This window comes from Mesitornis unicolor, unplaced genomic scaffold (assembly GCF_000695765.1).
Source record: "Mesitornis unicolor isolate BGI_N332 unplaced genomic scaffold, ASM69576v1 scaffold1709, whole genome shotgun sequence".
NCBI lineage: Eukaryota > Metazoa > Chordata > Aves > Mesitornithiformes > Mesitornithidae > Mesitornis > Mesitornis unicolor.
The window spans coordinates 16,363-35,195 of record NW_010206329.1 but is presented as its reverse complement, the minus strand read 5'-3'; the positions used below and the strand labels follow the sequence as shown (position 1 = coordinate 35,195).

Sequence of the window (18,833 nt, the reverse complement as noted above, 5' to 3'; positions counted from 1 at the left end):
ATGTTTTTGGGTCATGCTTCAGGGCTCACAGAATTCAGCAACTGTTAGAGAACGGGCTGAGACTTAACAAGTGTAATCTCTTTTTAACCTTCATGTGCACACTTTAGAGGTCTCTCTCTGTCAATGGCTACTGCCAGAAAACAAATATGAGACAAGATCTTTCTTAAGTATAAACAGGACAAATTCCTGTGTTCTCAAGCTATGGACTATGTCCCTACGAGGTCCTTCCTCTTACAGGAATGGATGTTGATTTAGTCTCTTTCCTAATTCTTTACAAGGCTAGAATAAAAAGGTGAGGAAAGCAAAGATAAGGAAAACCTGAGGATTAAGCAAAAGAGGTGGCATAATATACAAGGTCTTTTGTACCAAACTGAAATTAATTAATATTGTTCATCTCTTTGTAAATAATTGCATCTACAGCGGACAAGAGGACAACTAACGGGCTACATTAAAATGAAGATTACATATAAAATCACTGGGGGAAAAAGAGGTGAACAAACTAACGGTGGAAAAAAGGCACAGAGAAGCCCTAAAGGCAAACAATAGAATGAATAAGTATGGTAACTGCAAACCACCTAAGCAAAAAATAAAAATAACGATTGGGGAAATAGCAGTAAAAAGGGAAAATCATTTTTCTATACCAAAGCTTCACAACTGCAGCTCTTTGCCTCCAGGCTCTCCAAGCACAAGGATGCCTCCTCACTCAAGTGGTAAAATAGCCAGAGAAGCAAACCGAGACTGCCATTCATCTCTCTTTGCAGAGCAGAGCGATGCCTCCCTCTCTGCTCCCACCCCAATGCAGCACCACCACCACAGCTCACAGAGGGCACCTGCATGGCAAACTAGACTTGAGGCTAGGCCAAGGGGATATAGCAATGCATAGCCACAGCAGGAGCCCAGGGCTCAGACGCTGCGGTTGCAGCTGCCCAGGACAGCAGCAGCACCAAGTGTCTCTGATGCAAATCAAGTTGTGAAGCAGGACAGTGCTTCAGGGCCAGGAATTTCCACTGATGTGGGTTACAAAAGTGGAACTATATCAGCATATCCCTACCAGGAGTAAAAAGGTCTGGCTTACTCTCTTTGACTGTATTTAGAAGTCCGTTGCTCACCTTTGTTGAAGGATACTTCACCGCACTAGGCTGAGGCAGAAACACCAAGCCTGCTATGTAACAGGTTAAAATGGAGTTGTTGCTGCAAGGCACCTTGAGACCGTTAAAGCTAAATAAAAATCAGAGTATTCTTCCAGTGAGCTATCCCAACATTTCCATGTTTGTTTTCAATCTCAGCCATGATGAAACATTGCAATATTTGGTTGATACAATCTGTAACACTATTTTCAACTGAAAACTAGATTTAAATTTCAAAAGCTGAACCTTTTCAGCTTTTATATACAAAGTAGGAAACAGCAGCTCATTGCCAGACATTTAAAACAAAGAAATGCCCATTTCTCTGATCACACTTGGTGTCGTGGGAGTTTTTCGCAGGAGCAAGTGCCCCCTGCAAGCCTGGCTTCCTGCTCCCGTCGCACATGGTGGCACAGAGGGAAGGTTATTCAGAGGCAGGATTGCACTACCTAGTGGAAAACACGCTATGGCCACAGAACAAAAGCCATAAAGAAGAACTGAGGCCCAAACCGCAGCTCCCATGACCCAATGTGTCCTTGAGGGCAGGACATACTGACATTTAACTGACCAGAGAAATATTTTGGGGCAGCCCAATTATTCCTGTTGGGATTTTCCACAAAGGACTGATTTTGGCTTTCTGAGCAGATAGTCAACAGACTTCACTAATGATGAAACACACCCAAGAAAATTCTGATTTGTGAGAACAGCTTTATCATCAGGAGATTGTTGATGGTTCCAACTAGCTCTAGTCCTGACGCTGCAAAGTGGAAGTCATAGTAGGATTTGATTTATTTAACATCAGCCACCAAAAACAGTGTTTGTCCTAAGCAGGTTGTCTAACATACACACAGAGTTAGTGGAAAGTAGTGGAAGGTGATTCATTGCACTTAGTTTAGACATGTCAGAAGGAGCTGGTTTCTCCTCTTCCCATTCTCTAAAAGCAAGCTTAGGCAGTAGTCTCACTCGGGCAACTAGTAAGCAGGAAGCTGGGGGTACAGTAGTCCTTGCACAGCTCCACATGTATGTGCAGGGTTGTTATTCATTGCTCATCTAACATGATGCTGGTGCTGAGTGAAGTCCACCTGGAGCTGAGCTCAGTGAAAACCCCCTACCTTCACTGTCATCCTCAGCATCATCGTGGTTGCATGTGTATGCCTGGACAAAACAGAAAAAAAATATGTTTTGGGTTCTGTAAAATCAAGCATTAAAGTCCTGAAGCTATGGCATGAAATATGTGGCTGAGAGGAAAAGTTGCAGCAGCCTAAGGTGATAGGAATTTCTTTTTGTTCCCAAACTGGAAAAAACTCACTGAAAATAGGACTGACAGATTTGGAGTAAACTTTTGATGGAATTTTAAAAGTCACAGTGGTGTCAGGTTGGCTTGACTACATTGTCTACAGTGTTTAGGCAGCTCAAAACCAAAGCCTTGAAATGAGTGTACTAGTACTTAAAGAAAAAAAGACCCAAAGTCAATAAAAAATAATTCAACTAGGATTTTAGGAGGCTTCTTACACATTTCAAAAGGCTTACTTTGCGAGAAAAGTTGTTGTTGTTAACTGATTACTAATTTTTAGTTCCTCTTTTAATTTCTCATTTGAATTACCTTCCAATGTAAAAAGCAGAGAATAAAATGGTTCAGTACCATCATACCAAAAAGTATATACTACTTTAACATTCACTACCTAGCTTACTTAGTGAAAAACTGAATTTAAATGATGTCTTTCAGTTAAATAATTTTTTCATCAGTTAATTTATTTTACTGTATCTTAATTATTTTTCTTTTTTCTGCATTTTACTTAACCAGTCTCAGATCCTAGCTTTGAACAGTAATACAAAAGGAGCTATGAAGGTTAAGTTTGTCACTGACTATTAAATTCCTTTTCCTATATAAAGCATGTAAACTCACACCTTTTTTTTCTGCAAAAGATAATATTGGACACACATATTGGATTATAGCTTTACATAAACAGAGGTTAAATAAAACATTAGTGTACAAGATGCCATTTGACCAATGCAAAGGTTTCTTGATCGTACAAGATACAATTTGAACATCTGACTTCCTTGAAAATTAATTATTCCATTTTTCTGGAATAGAAGAGGCAGCACAGTCAGGTCTGGATGGGTTTTATCAGACTGTGAGCTAGCTGTGCTGTAAACAGTGAAATACTTGAGCTAGATCAGGCTGGAGAGGAACAGAAAAATGTTTATGCTGTGCTGCATTACCAACAGGACATCTGTGTGCTCCATAGACAACAGTGTCACTGACCTTTCTTTTTTCTGCTCTGCCCTCAGTCTATACTCTTCTAGTTCACACCACCATTGCCCCTTGTATACACTAATCAGTGCCATCACTCTTGACTCAATCTATCACTGATAAGAGATTTCAGAAAGCAATTGGCCCAGCTGGAGAAAACATCAAAGAGGAAACTATGTTTGTAACTAGGAAACATTAAGTTTGTACTTGGGACTTGGACACATCAGGCTCTTGTGTGTTTCTCTAGCCACCTGAGCACTCTTTTTTCCTAATCACTTGCAGATAGAAATTGGGCACTCTGCATGGGCCAGTAGTGTATCACAGAACAGAACAGAATCACAGAACGTTAGGGATTGGAAGGGACCTCAAAAGATCATCTAGTCCAATCCCCCTACCGGAGCAGGAACACCTAGATGAGGTTACACAGGAAGGCGTCCAGGCGGGATTTGAATGTCTCCAGAGAAGGAGACTCCACAACCTCTCTGGGCAGCCTGTTCCAGTGCTCTGTTACCCTCACTGAGAAGAAGTTTCTTCTCAAATTTAAGTGGAACCTCCTGTGTTCCAGTTTGTGTCCGTTGGAGTGTATCTGGAATTCACAGCAATATTCACAACATCCACCTCTCAGAACTTGTCCATTATGGTTTCAGTCAGGAACAGATGTTTCAAGTACATAGTTTGAATAGAAGTTTCTTTTCTTTGTCATTGAAAAATAAAATTGTTTTGCTCCATGATCTTCTCACCACTTAAAAATTAGAATTAGATTGATGGGAAAGACACGTGTGCGTGTGGGTTAGATCTGGAGACACTGAGAGTTCAGCAGCTTTCGGTATTTCCCACTGTACTTCTGACTCACCATGGGAACTTGAGCAATAGCTCCTCCATCTATGAAAAACTGATACAAACTCACTGAACATTGAAGCTTAATTTCAGTATGCACAATGCTGCAAGATCTTCATTTGCCACATGCTGTAAGAAGTGCAAAATATCTTTAAGAGCACCAAAAGTAAAAGCAAGCAAAGTGGATTTCTCTTGCATGTTTCCAACAAGAAGTCCCTGGTGTTTTAAGTATCTTTTCCAGTCGCTGATGGGATTTCACCATTTTAATAGTGGCATACAAAAAAAGGTCCAAGTTTTTATTCCACAATGCTACTTTTGTGCATAAGCAGTTAATAACTTTGCATCAATGGCTCCATGGATTAAACAGTCCCTAAGTACACATTGACAGCGCAGATCATTATGGTTATGGACCCTTAACATTTAAAATGGGAGGGGAGGGAGGTTGCGTGTGTGTGTGTGTGTGTGTGTGTATTCATCTCCTTACTCCCTCTCTTTCACAAACTATAAGGTTTAATGTCGATTAACACTAGACCACAGCACTTCTAAATTAACGATAGCCCTGCCAATTCTAATTGGTATTCTAATTAGTCTGACAATTCTACTAATTAAGAACATTAAACTTTTTAACAAAGGCTATCTTTTTTGTGTTGTGTTTGGCAAAATGGAATTGAGGGTATAGGGAAGCCTGAACTGCTACTTCAGAAAATTGCTGATGATTGTGGGGGGGAAGATTTGGGAAGCATGTAGAAACATTTATGTATGGTAGTTAAATAACAGGAATAGGCTATCTGAATTATAGGAGATAGTAAATGAAGAAAAATTGCTTAATAAAGTGAAAACTGCAAATCCAGAATACATGGCTGAAAGAGGTTTGCCTTTTGGAAACGCTGATTTAGCCTAGGTGCTATAGGGATTTCGGTAAAGTAGGCAAACTGAGACATTCCTTTGCTTGGAGAAAACTCACATTTCTAAATTTGCTTTCTTTCAGATATGGAAGAAAAGCAAAGAGGGAAAAAAAAGAGTGTTCCACAATGCAAAATTTTCAGCAAATATTTGTTTCACATCAATCAAAATAGATTTGGAAAAAAAAATTGCTTTGGTCTGTATTTTATGTATTGTATGCAATTTTGAAAACAAGTATCCTTCTGAATCCCTTCAAAATGAGTTAAAAATGTGACTTTTCCTAGATATCTTATTCTCAGAATGAAATTTCATTATAATGCAATTAATACACAGAGTTTTAGGCCAAAAAGAATACACAATCTTCTGAAAGAAAACATGTTCCATTTTCTGCCACATTATATTACAGGTCAAACTGCAAATATCTTGTTCGTAATCAAGATTTCTGTTTCCACCAGAGTCAGAGCATTTGCACAGAGTCTTTGCAAAAAAAACCCTTTTATGTTAGTTGGTGCCGCAAGAAGCGAATGAGTAACAGTCTGAATGGAAAGCAATGGAAAGGGATATTTACTTCAAACCCCACCAACCTGAACCTCTAAGATTTTACTTTTTTGACACTCAGCCTTCAAGGCACAGTGCAAAAGCTCTGAAACTCTGAGAGTCTGGATCGGTGCTATAATGCTGAGTACATTTCCTCCATCACTTCACCAAATTGTTATCATACTGTCTGTATTCACACTGTTCTAAGAGCTTAGAGGTACGGGGAGAGACGGCTATTCCAGTCACCATCTGCTGGTGACGGCAAATGTTCTCCGCACAGCTGTCTTCAAAATTCATAGCAAAGTACCCTTCTTTTGAGATAAATTTTACCTAGATGGCCTTATATAGCAAGATGCCTTACAGGTCCAAACACAGAAATCAGCATGCCTCGCTAGGCAGAAAGTGCACTTCAGATTTCAACCCAAGCCACGCATAAAACTTCTCAACACAAGAATGAAGCCCTGAACATATTACAGTACACTCTTCAGAATGCAAATCTTTAAATACATAGCAAAGTGCATATTTTTTCACTCCTGGTCACACTGCAGTAATAATGAATTGAACTGTAGTTCACAGTTCTCAAAAAACAGCAATTCAATTAAAGACTACCACAAAGAAACCAAAATAAGGCCAGATACATACTGGCTAACACTATGAACAATAGCAAAAATAAATCCCTGACTTGCAAAAATAATATATGCATATTCAGTACTGTTTCTGCTGACAACTGACTGTTTTAGCATTTTGCAAACTCTCTTCTATGACCTTTTCCCATTACTTCAAGAGTTTAAAGGGTCAGACCCCCAAGTAAGACCACACAAGTCAGGTAGAAAGTCAGCTTACACGGCAACTAGCAGAACAGAGGGGAAATACAAGCAGGATTCTGGCTCCCTTCTTAGAAAAGGGAATTTGGCCAGAAAAAAGGGCTTTTTGCCAAACTTCCAGGTGCATTCTGGCCACGGTAACTTTAAACTATTCAGGGATTGAAACCAGTCGTCAGCCAGCCCAGGGACTGAAAGGAAAACTCTGCGCTGCCAAAAGATACTACTGGATTTCCTTTGCACACCCTGTGAGGTGAGACTGCTCTGCAGAGTGGTTACCTCCAAAAACAACACTGTGTGCTCAAGGCTGCACTATGAAGCACTGATTTTCATGATGCCTGGTAGCTGAGGAAGCTGGCAAGCTGTACGGCTTACACAACTCTTCAGACGTAAGAGATGGAAATTACTGAGACTACTGTTTACTTCAGCTTATACCTAAATGTGTGATAAACTCACCTCTTTGTATGAAAAATCATAACTTCATGTTGATTTTGGCAACTTTTAGTGACTATTGTTAGACAATGCTATTTCCTAGAGGATATCCACAGATCTTTGCAGGTATAAGCAAAATCTTCTTCTGAGCTCTACTTTTCAAGTACGTGTGTGAACAGACTGGAACCATCACTCCTTTCTTTATTTTGACTGCTTTACTTTGTCCTAGGAAAATTATGAGACTTGCAATGAGGATCTAAGAAGTTTACAGCTTACAACATCAGTATGTCCGCTTGCACAAGAAATTTGGTGAAAAACATGTTAAAATGGGTTTTTATAAAGATGAGAAACATCAGTTACTCTAAAAGTATATCTGCAGCTAGAAGTAACAGAATTGTTCATTCAACACTGAAAAACATGCTCCTTAAACATTAATTTTCCAAAATGTTTTCAGAAAAAGATCACATCCCAATCGGAATTCAGCACCATTTTACAGCTGAGCTGAGATTGGCTGTGCCTTTCACTTCCTGAGAAGCTTGGGGATCAAATCCAGAACACAGTTTTATAAAATCCTGTTCTATTTGCGCTCAAATTCTGCCACCAAATCTCCAGTACTCTCAAGGGAAAATTGATCCTGTGGGTAAAACATCCCAAGTGACCCATCTTCTACTCTCAGCAGTGACAAATTTTCTTTGTCTTGAGCTAAAATATGATGGTCAAGATCCTCCAAAGCACATTACTGTCCATCTTTCACTGCCTTAAAACCAGTGAGGATCCACATGGTTTTGTGTAACAGGTAAAAGCAGGAAGGCTAGAGGATCCAGTGACTGTGTTGTAGCCAAAGAACAGTTTTATTGATTAAAGTAGTAAAGGTAGTTAAAGTAGATATTAATTTAAACTGTGAAGTTAAAATTGAAAACATTTGTGCATGAGTGCATAGAAGGTATGTACCAGGGAGTGCCAGAGGAGAGAGGAGCATCTGGGATGGTAAAAGAATGTTGATGGTATTCCGGGTACAAAAGGAGAAGCTGTACTCTTGGTGCCATGGTCTCCCAGGTATATACCAAACCTAGGATAGATTTGTTAAGGCAAAGGTTAGGTAATAACTTTTCTTTTCTCGCTTTTGCATGCCAAAAAATTAGGTGGAGGTGGGCTTTATAGTAGATCAATACCTTGTATGGGATAATGGGGAACCAATCGTGGTAAAGGGCAAATTAAAAAGCGGACATTTTATGCATACTTGTATAATCTTGTGAAATCGCTTTGTTAAAGATGTATAAATGAGCTGTGAAAATGTATGGATTTTGGAGCACAATTAGAGGAGTGATCCTCTGTGTTCCCCGGCGCTGCGAATAAAGAAGTGCCTGCTTATCTGCAACTGTGTAGATAAGTTTTTCTTGTTGTATTTGCGATCCCATCAGCAACTATACACTTTACTAATCTGCTTCTGAAAAATAATTTGTAGTGTTTGTCAAATAGGCATCGAGTTCTTGATTACTCCTAACATTTGAATCAAGCATTTTAAATCAGTGGAACAAGTTTAGGATCTGTGCCGTAAGATGCTTGTGCCTCCCTTTTCCTTCTGGAAAGAAGCATTTCCCTGCTCCATTGCAGTGTTACAAACATTTAATTCTGACACTAGCTTAGGCTTGTTTTATTTTTTTCTTAACCCAGAGTTACCTTTCTTTTCGATAAGAAAAGATCTCCAGTAAGGTTTTTCAGTACATGCATTATCACATGTTGCAGATGCTGGTTGGCAATCGCAGATGCTAGAAGGAGTCAATAGTATAACACAGATTTGGGAAATGTGAGAGAGGCCATAGTTCATTAACAGCTTGGGATGCTTGATTGCACAGCTTTTCTGCTTTTGAATGGAAAATTTACTTATCTGCATCAGACCAGTATCTCAGGAAAAGCCTTGTCCAAGAAGGTTTATAAATTCAGATAACAGAAAGCAAACCAAAGTGAGGAGGTATTCCCATCACAGTAAGCCCGAATCATCCTGCCGCACACTTAACATTATTTCATAAAAACAAGCACCTCAGCTGTGCTCTGCTGTTAAGAAACTACCTGTATATTTGTCCATTAGAGAGGGAACTGAGGTTTCATTGACAACTGTAGCTCTGGCATTTCCCGCCATCAGCTACTCAACTTCTCAACTTTTATAATGTGCTTTCAAAATAGGTTTAATTCCTTTAAACAAATAGTTTTAAAGGAATTGTTATTTCTAAGGTAATTTCTTTTTTTGTCCTAAGAGGTTCAGGTATTATTTCAGCATGCTGCTAAAATTTGCCTGAGGATTGCATGCAAGAGAAAGGAAATGATGATTCTTAGGAGCTTACAGCTCACCTGAACCTGGATAAAATTTCATGGGGGTAAAGAAAAGTCATTTCTCTAGCCTGAGGGCTTTCTCCCTGCTGAGTTTCAAAAGTCTGCTGCAAATAATGGAAATGTCAGTGTTTCTCATAAACTTTGCAAGGATCTCTTACAAATTTCCCCTTGCAAAACATCCTACAATTTCCTGTAGGAACTGTCCACCAGAAGTTAACGTTACTCTTAGGTTTTATTTTGCACTTCCATCAAGTCAGTGTTGATTCAGCTTCTCTATTTCATCGTGTCTTGCATTTAATTTAGGACTACACAGCATGCCCTAAGCAAACCGCTCATCTCAGCATGTGCTTTCTGTACAGCCATTCTGCTTTCCTAACCAAGTCGGTGCCATCACCACACACTCACAGCTCTCATCACTTCCCAGAGAGGCTTTGCCCCAGCACCGCATTGCTGCTCCATATACAATGACTAACCCTTCCCACAGGGAGCGGGCTGAAGGAAGGGAGAAAAAAGTATCAGGAACATCCACACAGGTGATCTAGGAAAAATATCCCATCAGGTGCCTCTTGCTGGGGGAGATTTACAGCGGGGAGAGGAAAGTAACCCATCAGCCTCAGAGACTTTGTAAGGAAGGAGTGCCTCAGTTTATGGAAGAAAAAACATGCATCATAGCCATGGGATCAGCTTGGGGAAGGGGAAGTAGCATAGGTGTCTTCTGGGGTCATGCACACCCACACCACCTCTTCTAGAAGGGACAAACTGCAAAGTCCATCCCAAAGCACATGCTTTGATGAGGACAGAGACAGTCTCAAAATGGAAACATGGAGGAAGCATGCCCGTGAATCACTGTAGGCACCAGCAGAAGAAAGGGAAGTAAAAAGCAGTGTTGCTAACTAGCTGTTTGACATGAGATTGCCGTTAAAGGGTAGACATTGATCAGCAGCATCAGGATGTGTGCTACAGCCAAGCATCCCTGCTGCAGCCTCTAAAGGTGCTAAACTTGCTGATCTCAGAGCATCCTCAAGGTAGAGAGCATGACAAGACCAGTTACCGAGTATGAATTAAAAAAACAAAACAACAAACAAGTTTCTTAGGTGTACCATAGGGTTGCTTCACACCACAGAGCAATAGGAATGATCATAATGCCCTGCAATATCAAGAAGTGACACTGCTACATCACTGGTCTGACTAGAGCATTTTTCCCCAGGGGCAGAAGTACCTTGAATCTCATATTGCTGCAAGGTACATATAATCTCTTAGTCTTGTAATAAAACTTTCAGGCTATATCACGTCACTACTTTTCTAGGGTGGACCACATTTTTTAAAAAAATATATATTTTCCATCTTGAGATTATTTGGTCCTACTCTCAACTCATTTACATTACTGTAAGTCAAGAGTAGCTCAAAATTAATAGGATTATGCCAAATGTATGTCATATCTAAATCAGACCCATTCTAGTCATCTGTTTCAGAAATCCTACAGCAATTTCTGGTCACAAACTCATTTTTGGTTAACCATAAGCAATTAGTATTAGAGTCCATTTTCAGACTCTAAATCCATGTTTTACTCAAGCGACTCCCATTAAAACAGAGTAACTAACCACTCTGTAGTTCATTCATATTTGTCCTTAACAGCCTATTCAGAACATAAAACTAAGGATGTCTGATTAGAGCAAGAAGTACATCGTCATTACATGGGGCTTAGATAGTGCAAAGCACATTTATAATATTTCGCAGCATTAGCAGATGGGTAAAAAAATTATGTTTTCAGGCTGAATCGAATCCTCTTGAGCTAATGTAGGTTAGTACTCTGAAGTCGGGTGTCATTAGTGTCTTCCTTAATCTCTCCTGGGAGAAGGACATATATCCCTGTACATCATCTTAGCACTGGTGGGAGAGGGCTTAGCCAACTTGATGGGAACGGCAGGTTTCCCTCACAAAGCAGTTCATAGTCTGTGGCAGCGTACTGGGGACACAGAGAGGCAGAAAAAGGTTGGGTTGCCCCTGAACAAGGACGCAGAGCACATCAGTCCCATAACCAAAGACCAAACCATAACAATAACAATAACCCCGCACAGGTATTCCCACCTCCTCCTGAGCTCCAAACTCAGAGGTAAGGGGGTTTTTGGAGGGGCTATTTCTGGTCTCCCCAGGTGTTTGGGCTGTGCCCAGCCTGCATGGTGCTGTACAGGAAGGCAAACTCACAGCAGGTTGGGAGGGAGGGAGTCTGGTGTCACAGAATTGTCACCATGACTTTGGAGCAGAGTTGTTGTGACTGTTAGTGCTTACACTAGGAAGACGAGAAAGCAAGAAAAAGATTCACCTAAATCTCCCCCTTCTGAACAGTTCCTCGCTGCCCACAAGGTCCCATTGCTACCAGCAAATGACCCAGACTACAACACATCAAACCAGATGAGCAAACATCATTAGAGTTTCTTAATTCTGATACACTTCTCCTGTTAGATCACAACTGGGAGATATGGGCCAGGGAGGTTGAGAGAGCACAATGAGAAAAAAGAAAAATTAAAGAAAAAAAGAAGGGGAGGAGAGAGTAAAAAGAAAAGAGTGAAGACATCCCCTGGAGATCTGATGATAGTGTATTGAAGTTATTGGAAAGGTTCCCATTGATTGCAGTGCAGTTTGGGTCAGTCCCCTTGATGCACTGTGAAGGTTCTGCAGGCCTTTCAACTTGATATTATTTCCATGAATCTATTAATGTTTGGCTGTGTTTAATGCATTATAATAATACTGCACTTGAAATTGAGTCACTTATAATTCAAAACTATACAGCTTGGGCACAGGACAAAACATTGTGGTATGTGTTCAGTAACATACTTGGTGCTGTGCAGCCATTCTATAGAGTGCACTTAACTGTGTTTTGTGTATTATTCTTAACATGCATTCACAGTAGACAGCAAAGCAGCAGTTATGGGGTATGCTATGAATGCATATTAACAGCAGTACACATTTGCATATCATGGATCCATAATACAAAATGCGTAGTAAAATCCTTATGAAAAGTTATTATGCATGCACAGTAGAGGCTTTTTAAACCTTGATATCTCAGCTATTTTGTTTTCCCACTATTTATTTGAAAATATTAAAAAGGTCAAATGATGGATTAGGAATCTGCAAAAATGTAATGTTATTACTACAGAGGGAATCCTTCAACACAAACTAATTTATTTATTTTGTTTTTAGCAGCAGTATAAAAGCCATTCCAAAATGCCTTTTACAATAACATTTGAGTAGTTTAAAATAAAATCTACTTCAACAATTAAAAAAAAAGAGGGAGAAAATATTTTTATAAAAGTGTATTTTGGAGGCTGGGTGATATAACTGGAAATTTTGATGGTCCTTCCCTTTGTACAGAGCCACTAAAACGTCAATCTTTCCTTCAGTTTCTCATAGTATTTTTAGTATGCATTGAAACAGGGTTTGGTTCCTCAGGACTTTGCATATTTAGATTATCATGCTTTGTATTATACACTGAATATGCAAAATCCTTGAAAAGGTTGACAACCCTTAGGACCTTCCACAATATAAATCTTAATACATAAATTCCTATTGAAAATAATGGGATTCTGCTTTCTTCTCTGTTACACAGATTGTAATATTTGGGATAAAATTAAACAAATGTTATGAATATTACAGCTCTTGCTCCTTTTGAACTGTTGCCACTTAAGTTTTAATATCTTTGTCACTTCAAATACATTTGCCTTAAAAAAATAAAAATAAAAAAGAAGTAGCCTGAGCTCCATAAAGAATGAAAGACCAGATATTTCTTACTTCTGTAACAAAATGCAAAGGGGCAAAGTTGTTGGGTTTTTTTAATGAAAGTCTCTCAAATTATTTAGCACATATACAGACGTACATAACATGCTCTCCACACATACACATAATTCTGCTGCTGCCTTATTTTTTTGTTCCCCTCTCTAATAAAAAAATGCCCAAACAGATTTAAAGGAAACTTTGTGAAAACAAAATAATTGGATTGAGGTTGAGAACATTAATGCCAAGTTTGGGCCCAATGTGAAATAAAGCAGATGAGTTATAAACCCTTCAAAAACAGGATTTATAATGGAAACGCTGACACAGACCCATTACAATAGCAGCTCTGCCAGGGATTATTTTAATACTAAAAGCATACTCAGTAACTCACTTTTTAAAATAGAGATTACTTAGTCACTAAAAAGCAGTGATACATGAGAAAAATGAAAGTAAACTTTAAAAAAAATGTTTCTAAGATGACACGTTGTTCCCCTTGTAACTCTCTTGATATCACTTATATATGACGTGCCACTCCTTAAATAAAAAAAACAAAAACCAAAACCACAAACCCCAAACACACCAAGGTGGAGTTTGCCATAAGCTCCATGGCAAGGCTGAGCCAAGAGGCTTTGTCAGCTCCATTTAACAGTTTCTTGCCCGTGGAAAAAGACAAAAGGGTTAAGGGAGATAAAGCAGGGAGTACAGGAGAGGCAGCAGACAGGAACAAGAGCACGAAGAAAGGAGCAGCCAGTGAGGCAAATGGAAGAGCAGGGGGAAGATTTTAGGAGGAGGAAGTGTGTTTCCAAGGGAAATAAATCAGTTTTAAAAGAAATTTCAGGGAAGCATTCGCAAAAAGGCCAAGCAGACAGAGAAAATTTGGCAAAAGACAAAGCCCTCCAAGTATACCGAGTTGCGCCTGCAAGCGCATTGCCCCATTGGGAGCAGGTGCACCCCAGTTGGGTCGCACAGGCATAGGACGGGAATGAGCCAGACCCACCAGCCGCTTCCAAAAAAAAGGCATCGCTTGTTAAATCTTCACGCTGTACAACCAGTTTCTCACAAATTCCTCTTTTCTTTCGGGAATGCCAAAACCCACTGAGGGCTGCGAGGGGATGATTTCTTAGAGCCAGCAGGAGGTTTGCTCCTGTGCTCTGGGGCAACATGCTGCATTCAAACTAACCTGTACTCCAAAAAGCACTCCCAGAAGCGTCACATTAAAACTACTTTTTGTGACTGTGCTGCATGTTGTATCACAGGCGTTATTTCCCCATTCCTGCCTTCCCTTCCTTGTCTTTTTTTTTTTTTTACCTGGGTACGAGGTGCACTGGAGGGACTCAGATCAGTACAAAACGGCACTTTTCATATAAACAATACCGATTTAACAACCACAGTGCAGCCGTACCTGTCGGCAGGGATAGCACCAAATGTTGGCACGTCTAGCCATGCAGCTAGACTGCTAAAAAGAAGTCGCTCCAGTGGAAATGCACCTACTGTATGTGAAATGCTGGTGCAGATTTCCCCCCCCCCCCTTTTTTTTTTTTCCTATCAGTCTAACCTTCTGTGTTGATACATGAATGCTGGTACCCACTTAGAGGGATGCCAGATGATCAGTGCAGAATGAAGGTCCCAGGAGAAAGGCTCACGTGGTTTTCTCTGCCCCGTGACGTCACTAGCAGATGGCATGGGTACCAGCTCTGGCAGTTGGCATCAATGTCACTTTTTAGAGATCAATGAGATAGTGCAGATATACACAGAACTAGACTCCAGGAGACGATGCGACATTCAGACTGAAAAGATTTGGAAGGCAAAAAATGAAAACTGATTGTTGAATGAAATAAAAAGCTAAGGTAATACAAATAAAGATATATTTCAGTTGGTGCTGGGTGTGCATGCAAGTGTTTAAAGATACAGTATCATTGTCTTGTATTTTATGTATGCTATTTACTGTCTAATAACTCCTCCTAACATTTTATTCTTCTGATGCAATTGCATACTTTCATTGGTGTTATGTAATATTGCAATTGTGTAGACAATACTGATAGAGTTAGTCTTTGACTGGGGTTTTTGTTTAGTTTTGTTCTGTTAAAAAAGTCCCTACAATTTCGTTTTGTTTGTCTCTTTGAGGACTGTGGGGTCCAAGCTTTTCCTGCTCCCAAACTGCAAACAAAAACAAAATTATGGGGAAAAGGAAATTTATTTTTCCATTCCAGCTTGATTCTGAGCACACGTGCAGGATTGCAGTCAGAATCTACAAACCGCTCCTGTCAGCTACGAGCTGGAGGGAGACATCTGAGCCGCGCAGAACATAAACACTGCTATAGCGTGCAGGGAATTTTTCACCTCCCCCCCCACCACAATTGATGGGGGAGAAAAAAAAAAGGAGGAAAGAAAAAGAGAAAAAACAAATAAGTTGATTCTGACTAAACAGATAATATCAATTAGATTTTTTGCTGGGAAAAAGGAAAAAAAAAGGTAGGGAGATTTTATTTCCTAACTCTAACCTGAATACGTTCAGGGGTAGATCATTCTGATTTTTGTCTTTATATGAAATAAGTGATTTTCACACAAATAATTAGAGAAAAGATCTGTGTTTTTAATTATGTTACTAGCTGAGTGATCTGGGGGGTGTTTCATTAATTTATTTTTCTTATTCACTCTAACTTACTAGACTATAATATCTTGATTCATAAGGGAAGAAATGTGGAGGGAAAAAAACCCCCAAACTTTTAAATATAAGTTAAAAAGTGATTTTAAAATATTTAACCATCAGTTAATAGAGATATGGCACTTTTCAGTTTTAAGACTGCTCTCATTCTCCTAATTTTTTCACCCAGGGGAATTTGGATTAATGAAATTTCTATATTGCTTTATCATGTTTAGCATTTCTTTGAATTCCACAGTGGCGAGGGTTTGAAGGGCTTGTTTAAAAAGAAGATAAATAAACAGTGAGTTAGTTGTACAATTTAAATATTGATTTAATCTATACTTATCTGTGAGAAATGTGACTTTTTATTTGTAAGATCATGAATTTTCATGTGATTTTAAAATTCTGGACAGCTTTTATTTTTTAAAAGGGAGCATTTGCAACTGGCATTTTAGACAAAAAAATATAGATTTTGCATTTATATATACACACACAAATACACAGAGCGTGCAACACAGACACATGAAAGGTGCATGGGGATGTGTGTGTAAGTCGACAAACTTTAAAAATAGAAATATTTAAATACTGTGCTGACATTCTTTCAGGTAACTTAAGATTATAGAACCATGTTAACACTACCGTTTGATGAGTCTGTTGTAATGCCAGAATCCCAGATGTGCAGAAAGTTTTCCAGAGAAAGTGATGACCAAAAGCAAATGAAGAACCCAGAAAGCTTTTCAAAGCAGATCGTGCTCCGAGGAAAGAATATTAAAAGATCTCCTGGAGAGGACACAGAAAAAGAGGAGGAGGAGGAAGAGAGAGAAGAAGAGGATGAGAATGGCTTGCCTAGGCGAAGGGGCCTTCGGAAAAAAAAGACAAGCAAGATAAGAATGGAAAGGATCAAATTTAGGCGACAAGAAGCCAACGCTAGAGAGAGGAACCGGATGCACGGCCTTAACGATGCCCTGGACAATTTAAGGAAGGTGGTCCCTTGTTATTCTAAAACACAGAAACTGTCCAAAATAGAAACTTTAAGACTAGCAAAGAACTACATTTGGGCTCTTTCTGAAATCCTGCGAATTGGCAAGAGACCTGACCTGCTCACCTTTGTCCAAAACTTGTGCAAGGGTCTGTCCCAGCCAACTACAAACTTGGTGGCGGGATGCCTGCAGCTGAATGCCAGAAGTTTCCTGATGGGCCAGGCGGGCGAAGGCGCCCATCACACCCGCTCGCCCTACTCCACCTTCTACCCCCCCTACCACAGCCCTGAGCTCGGCACCCCCACGGGGCACGGGACTCTCGACAACTCCAAGTCCATGAAACCTTACAATTACTGCAGCGCTTACGAGTCCTTCTATGAAAGCACTTCCCCCGAGTGCGCCAGCCCACAGTTTGAAGGTCCCTTAAGTCCTCCCCCAATTAACTATAATGGGATATTTTCCCTGAAGCAAGAAGAAAGCTTGGACTATGGCAAAAATTACAATTACGGCATGCATTACTGTGCAGTGCCACCCAGGGGTCCCCTTGGGCAGAGCTCTATGTTCAGGTTGCCTACAGAGAGCCACTTCCCTTACGACTTACATCTGCGCAGCCAGTCTCTCACCATGCAAGATGAATTAAATGCAGTTTTTCATAATTAATGAGGAAAATGAAAATAAACAGTGGTCATTCACCTCCCCATCTAATTAAGAGCAAGCAGATGCTTGGGCACTGCGTAATTGGCACAACTCTATTTAACGTGTTTACTAGTTCCTAAAGTGTGTTTCAACTATTGTGGGGATTTTCTATGTATTAATAAACCCTTTTTCCGATAAGTATTTTTCCTTTTGTTTGTTTTTTGGTTTTTTTTTGGTTTTTTTTTTGTCTGTAAACACTGTGAGATTCTGAGGTTATTTCCTTCTCCTTTTTTTTCTTTTAATTTCCCTATTTCCTTGATTTGTTGAGCAGTGTGTCTGAACAATATCGCTGAAATAAAAACATACACACTGTGTAAAGTCAATGTCTATTTTCATTGTATAGTAATTATAAAAATGCATGTTATTGAAATCAGATAATTAAAAATTATGTATTTATAATTGGTAGAAAATATATATTATGTATTTGAGGAGAACTGGATTAAAATATTCAGAACTTTAAAGAAATTATCTCAGAACTGATATGGGCTTGCAATAAGCAGAGGTGAGAGTGCAGCAATATTGAAAGCTATGCAAAAAAAAAAGGAAACAAAAAAAACAAAACAGTTTTTTGGGTTGTTGTTTTGGGGTAAGATAAGGAAAAACAGTGATTGTCACTGACATTGTTCAGCCTGACCTTTAGAGTGTTGCTGGCAGGGGACACATACTAATATTTTAGAAGATGTTGTCGAAATTTTGCCTCAGTTACTTTGACCATATATAATCAGCACTTTTTTTGTGTTATTCTGACTTCAGATGTAAAGGTTTGTTATAATAATGTATAACTGTGGTTTCTCACTACGTACTTTAAATGCAATTAAACATAGATGTTTCCACTTTTAAAATACATCTATTAGCTGTGATACTGTATTTTGCCTGATACTTCTTATTTCACAGTATACAGCTGCCTTTGGTCTTGCCTACACAGCTTTCTTCCCCGTACCCTTGTTGTGCTTGAGCCTGGGGTTGGAAATCACGAATTACCAAAGCAAACCTCCTGCTATATTTTCAGAAGGATGCAAGAGAGATGCAGCAAAAGCAGATCCAAAATATTACTGAAACAGCTGTGCACTAAGCGAAATATAGGTTAGAGGAAGAAGGTAGCTTTATAGCTCAACGAAATGCCGAATTTCATAAAGGAAAGGGCCCTGAGCGGACACACAGGCCACTAGCTGCCCTTCCAGCTCGTGGAAGGGTGCAGGAGTGCAGAAAGCATAAAAACTGCAGAGAGAAGGGCTCCCCGAATGTTGCTAAAATTAGTCGTGGCTAATAAACAGCTCCAGCAAACTACAGAGGAGTCTGCAACCCACATTAGTTCAGCAGCTACCAGGGTCTCCACAGCTCCCTCACACCTTGACAGAGCTGAGCTCATCTGAGTCTCGGTCATTTTCTCACCACTCAGAGCTATTTCTCAATAAGATACACACCTGACAAAGTGAAAGAATAGATGAGGTAAAAGCCAACAGCCCTTAAACCTGTGAGTGAGCAAGACCTCTTGATTTTGAG

The 18,833-nt window shown here is 39.6% G+C and overlaps 1 protein-coding gene across 1 annotated transcript; it reads left to right on the top strand.

Moving 5' to 3' along the window:
- Nucleotides 1-14,742: 14,742 nt before the first annotated feature.
- Nucleotides 14,743-18,194, top strand: NEUROD6 (neuronal differentiation 6). The gene is made up of 2 exons (XM_010191695.1): nucleotides 14,743-14,857; nucleotides 16,260-18,194. Exon 2 carries the CDS (start codon nucleotides 16,281-16,283, stop codon nucleotides 17,292-17,294), a length of 1,014 nt encoding a protein of 337 aa, XP_010189997.1. The 5' UTR covers nucleotides 14,743-14,857; nucleotides 16,260-16,280; the 3' UTR covers nucleotides 17,295-18,194.
- Nucleotides 18,195-18,833: the final 639 nt, after the last annotated feature.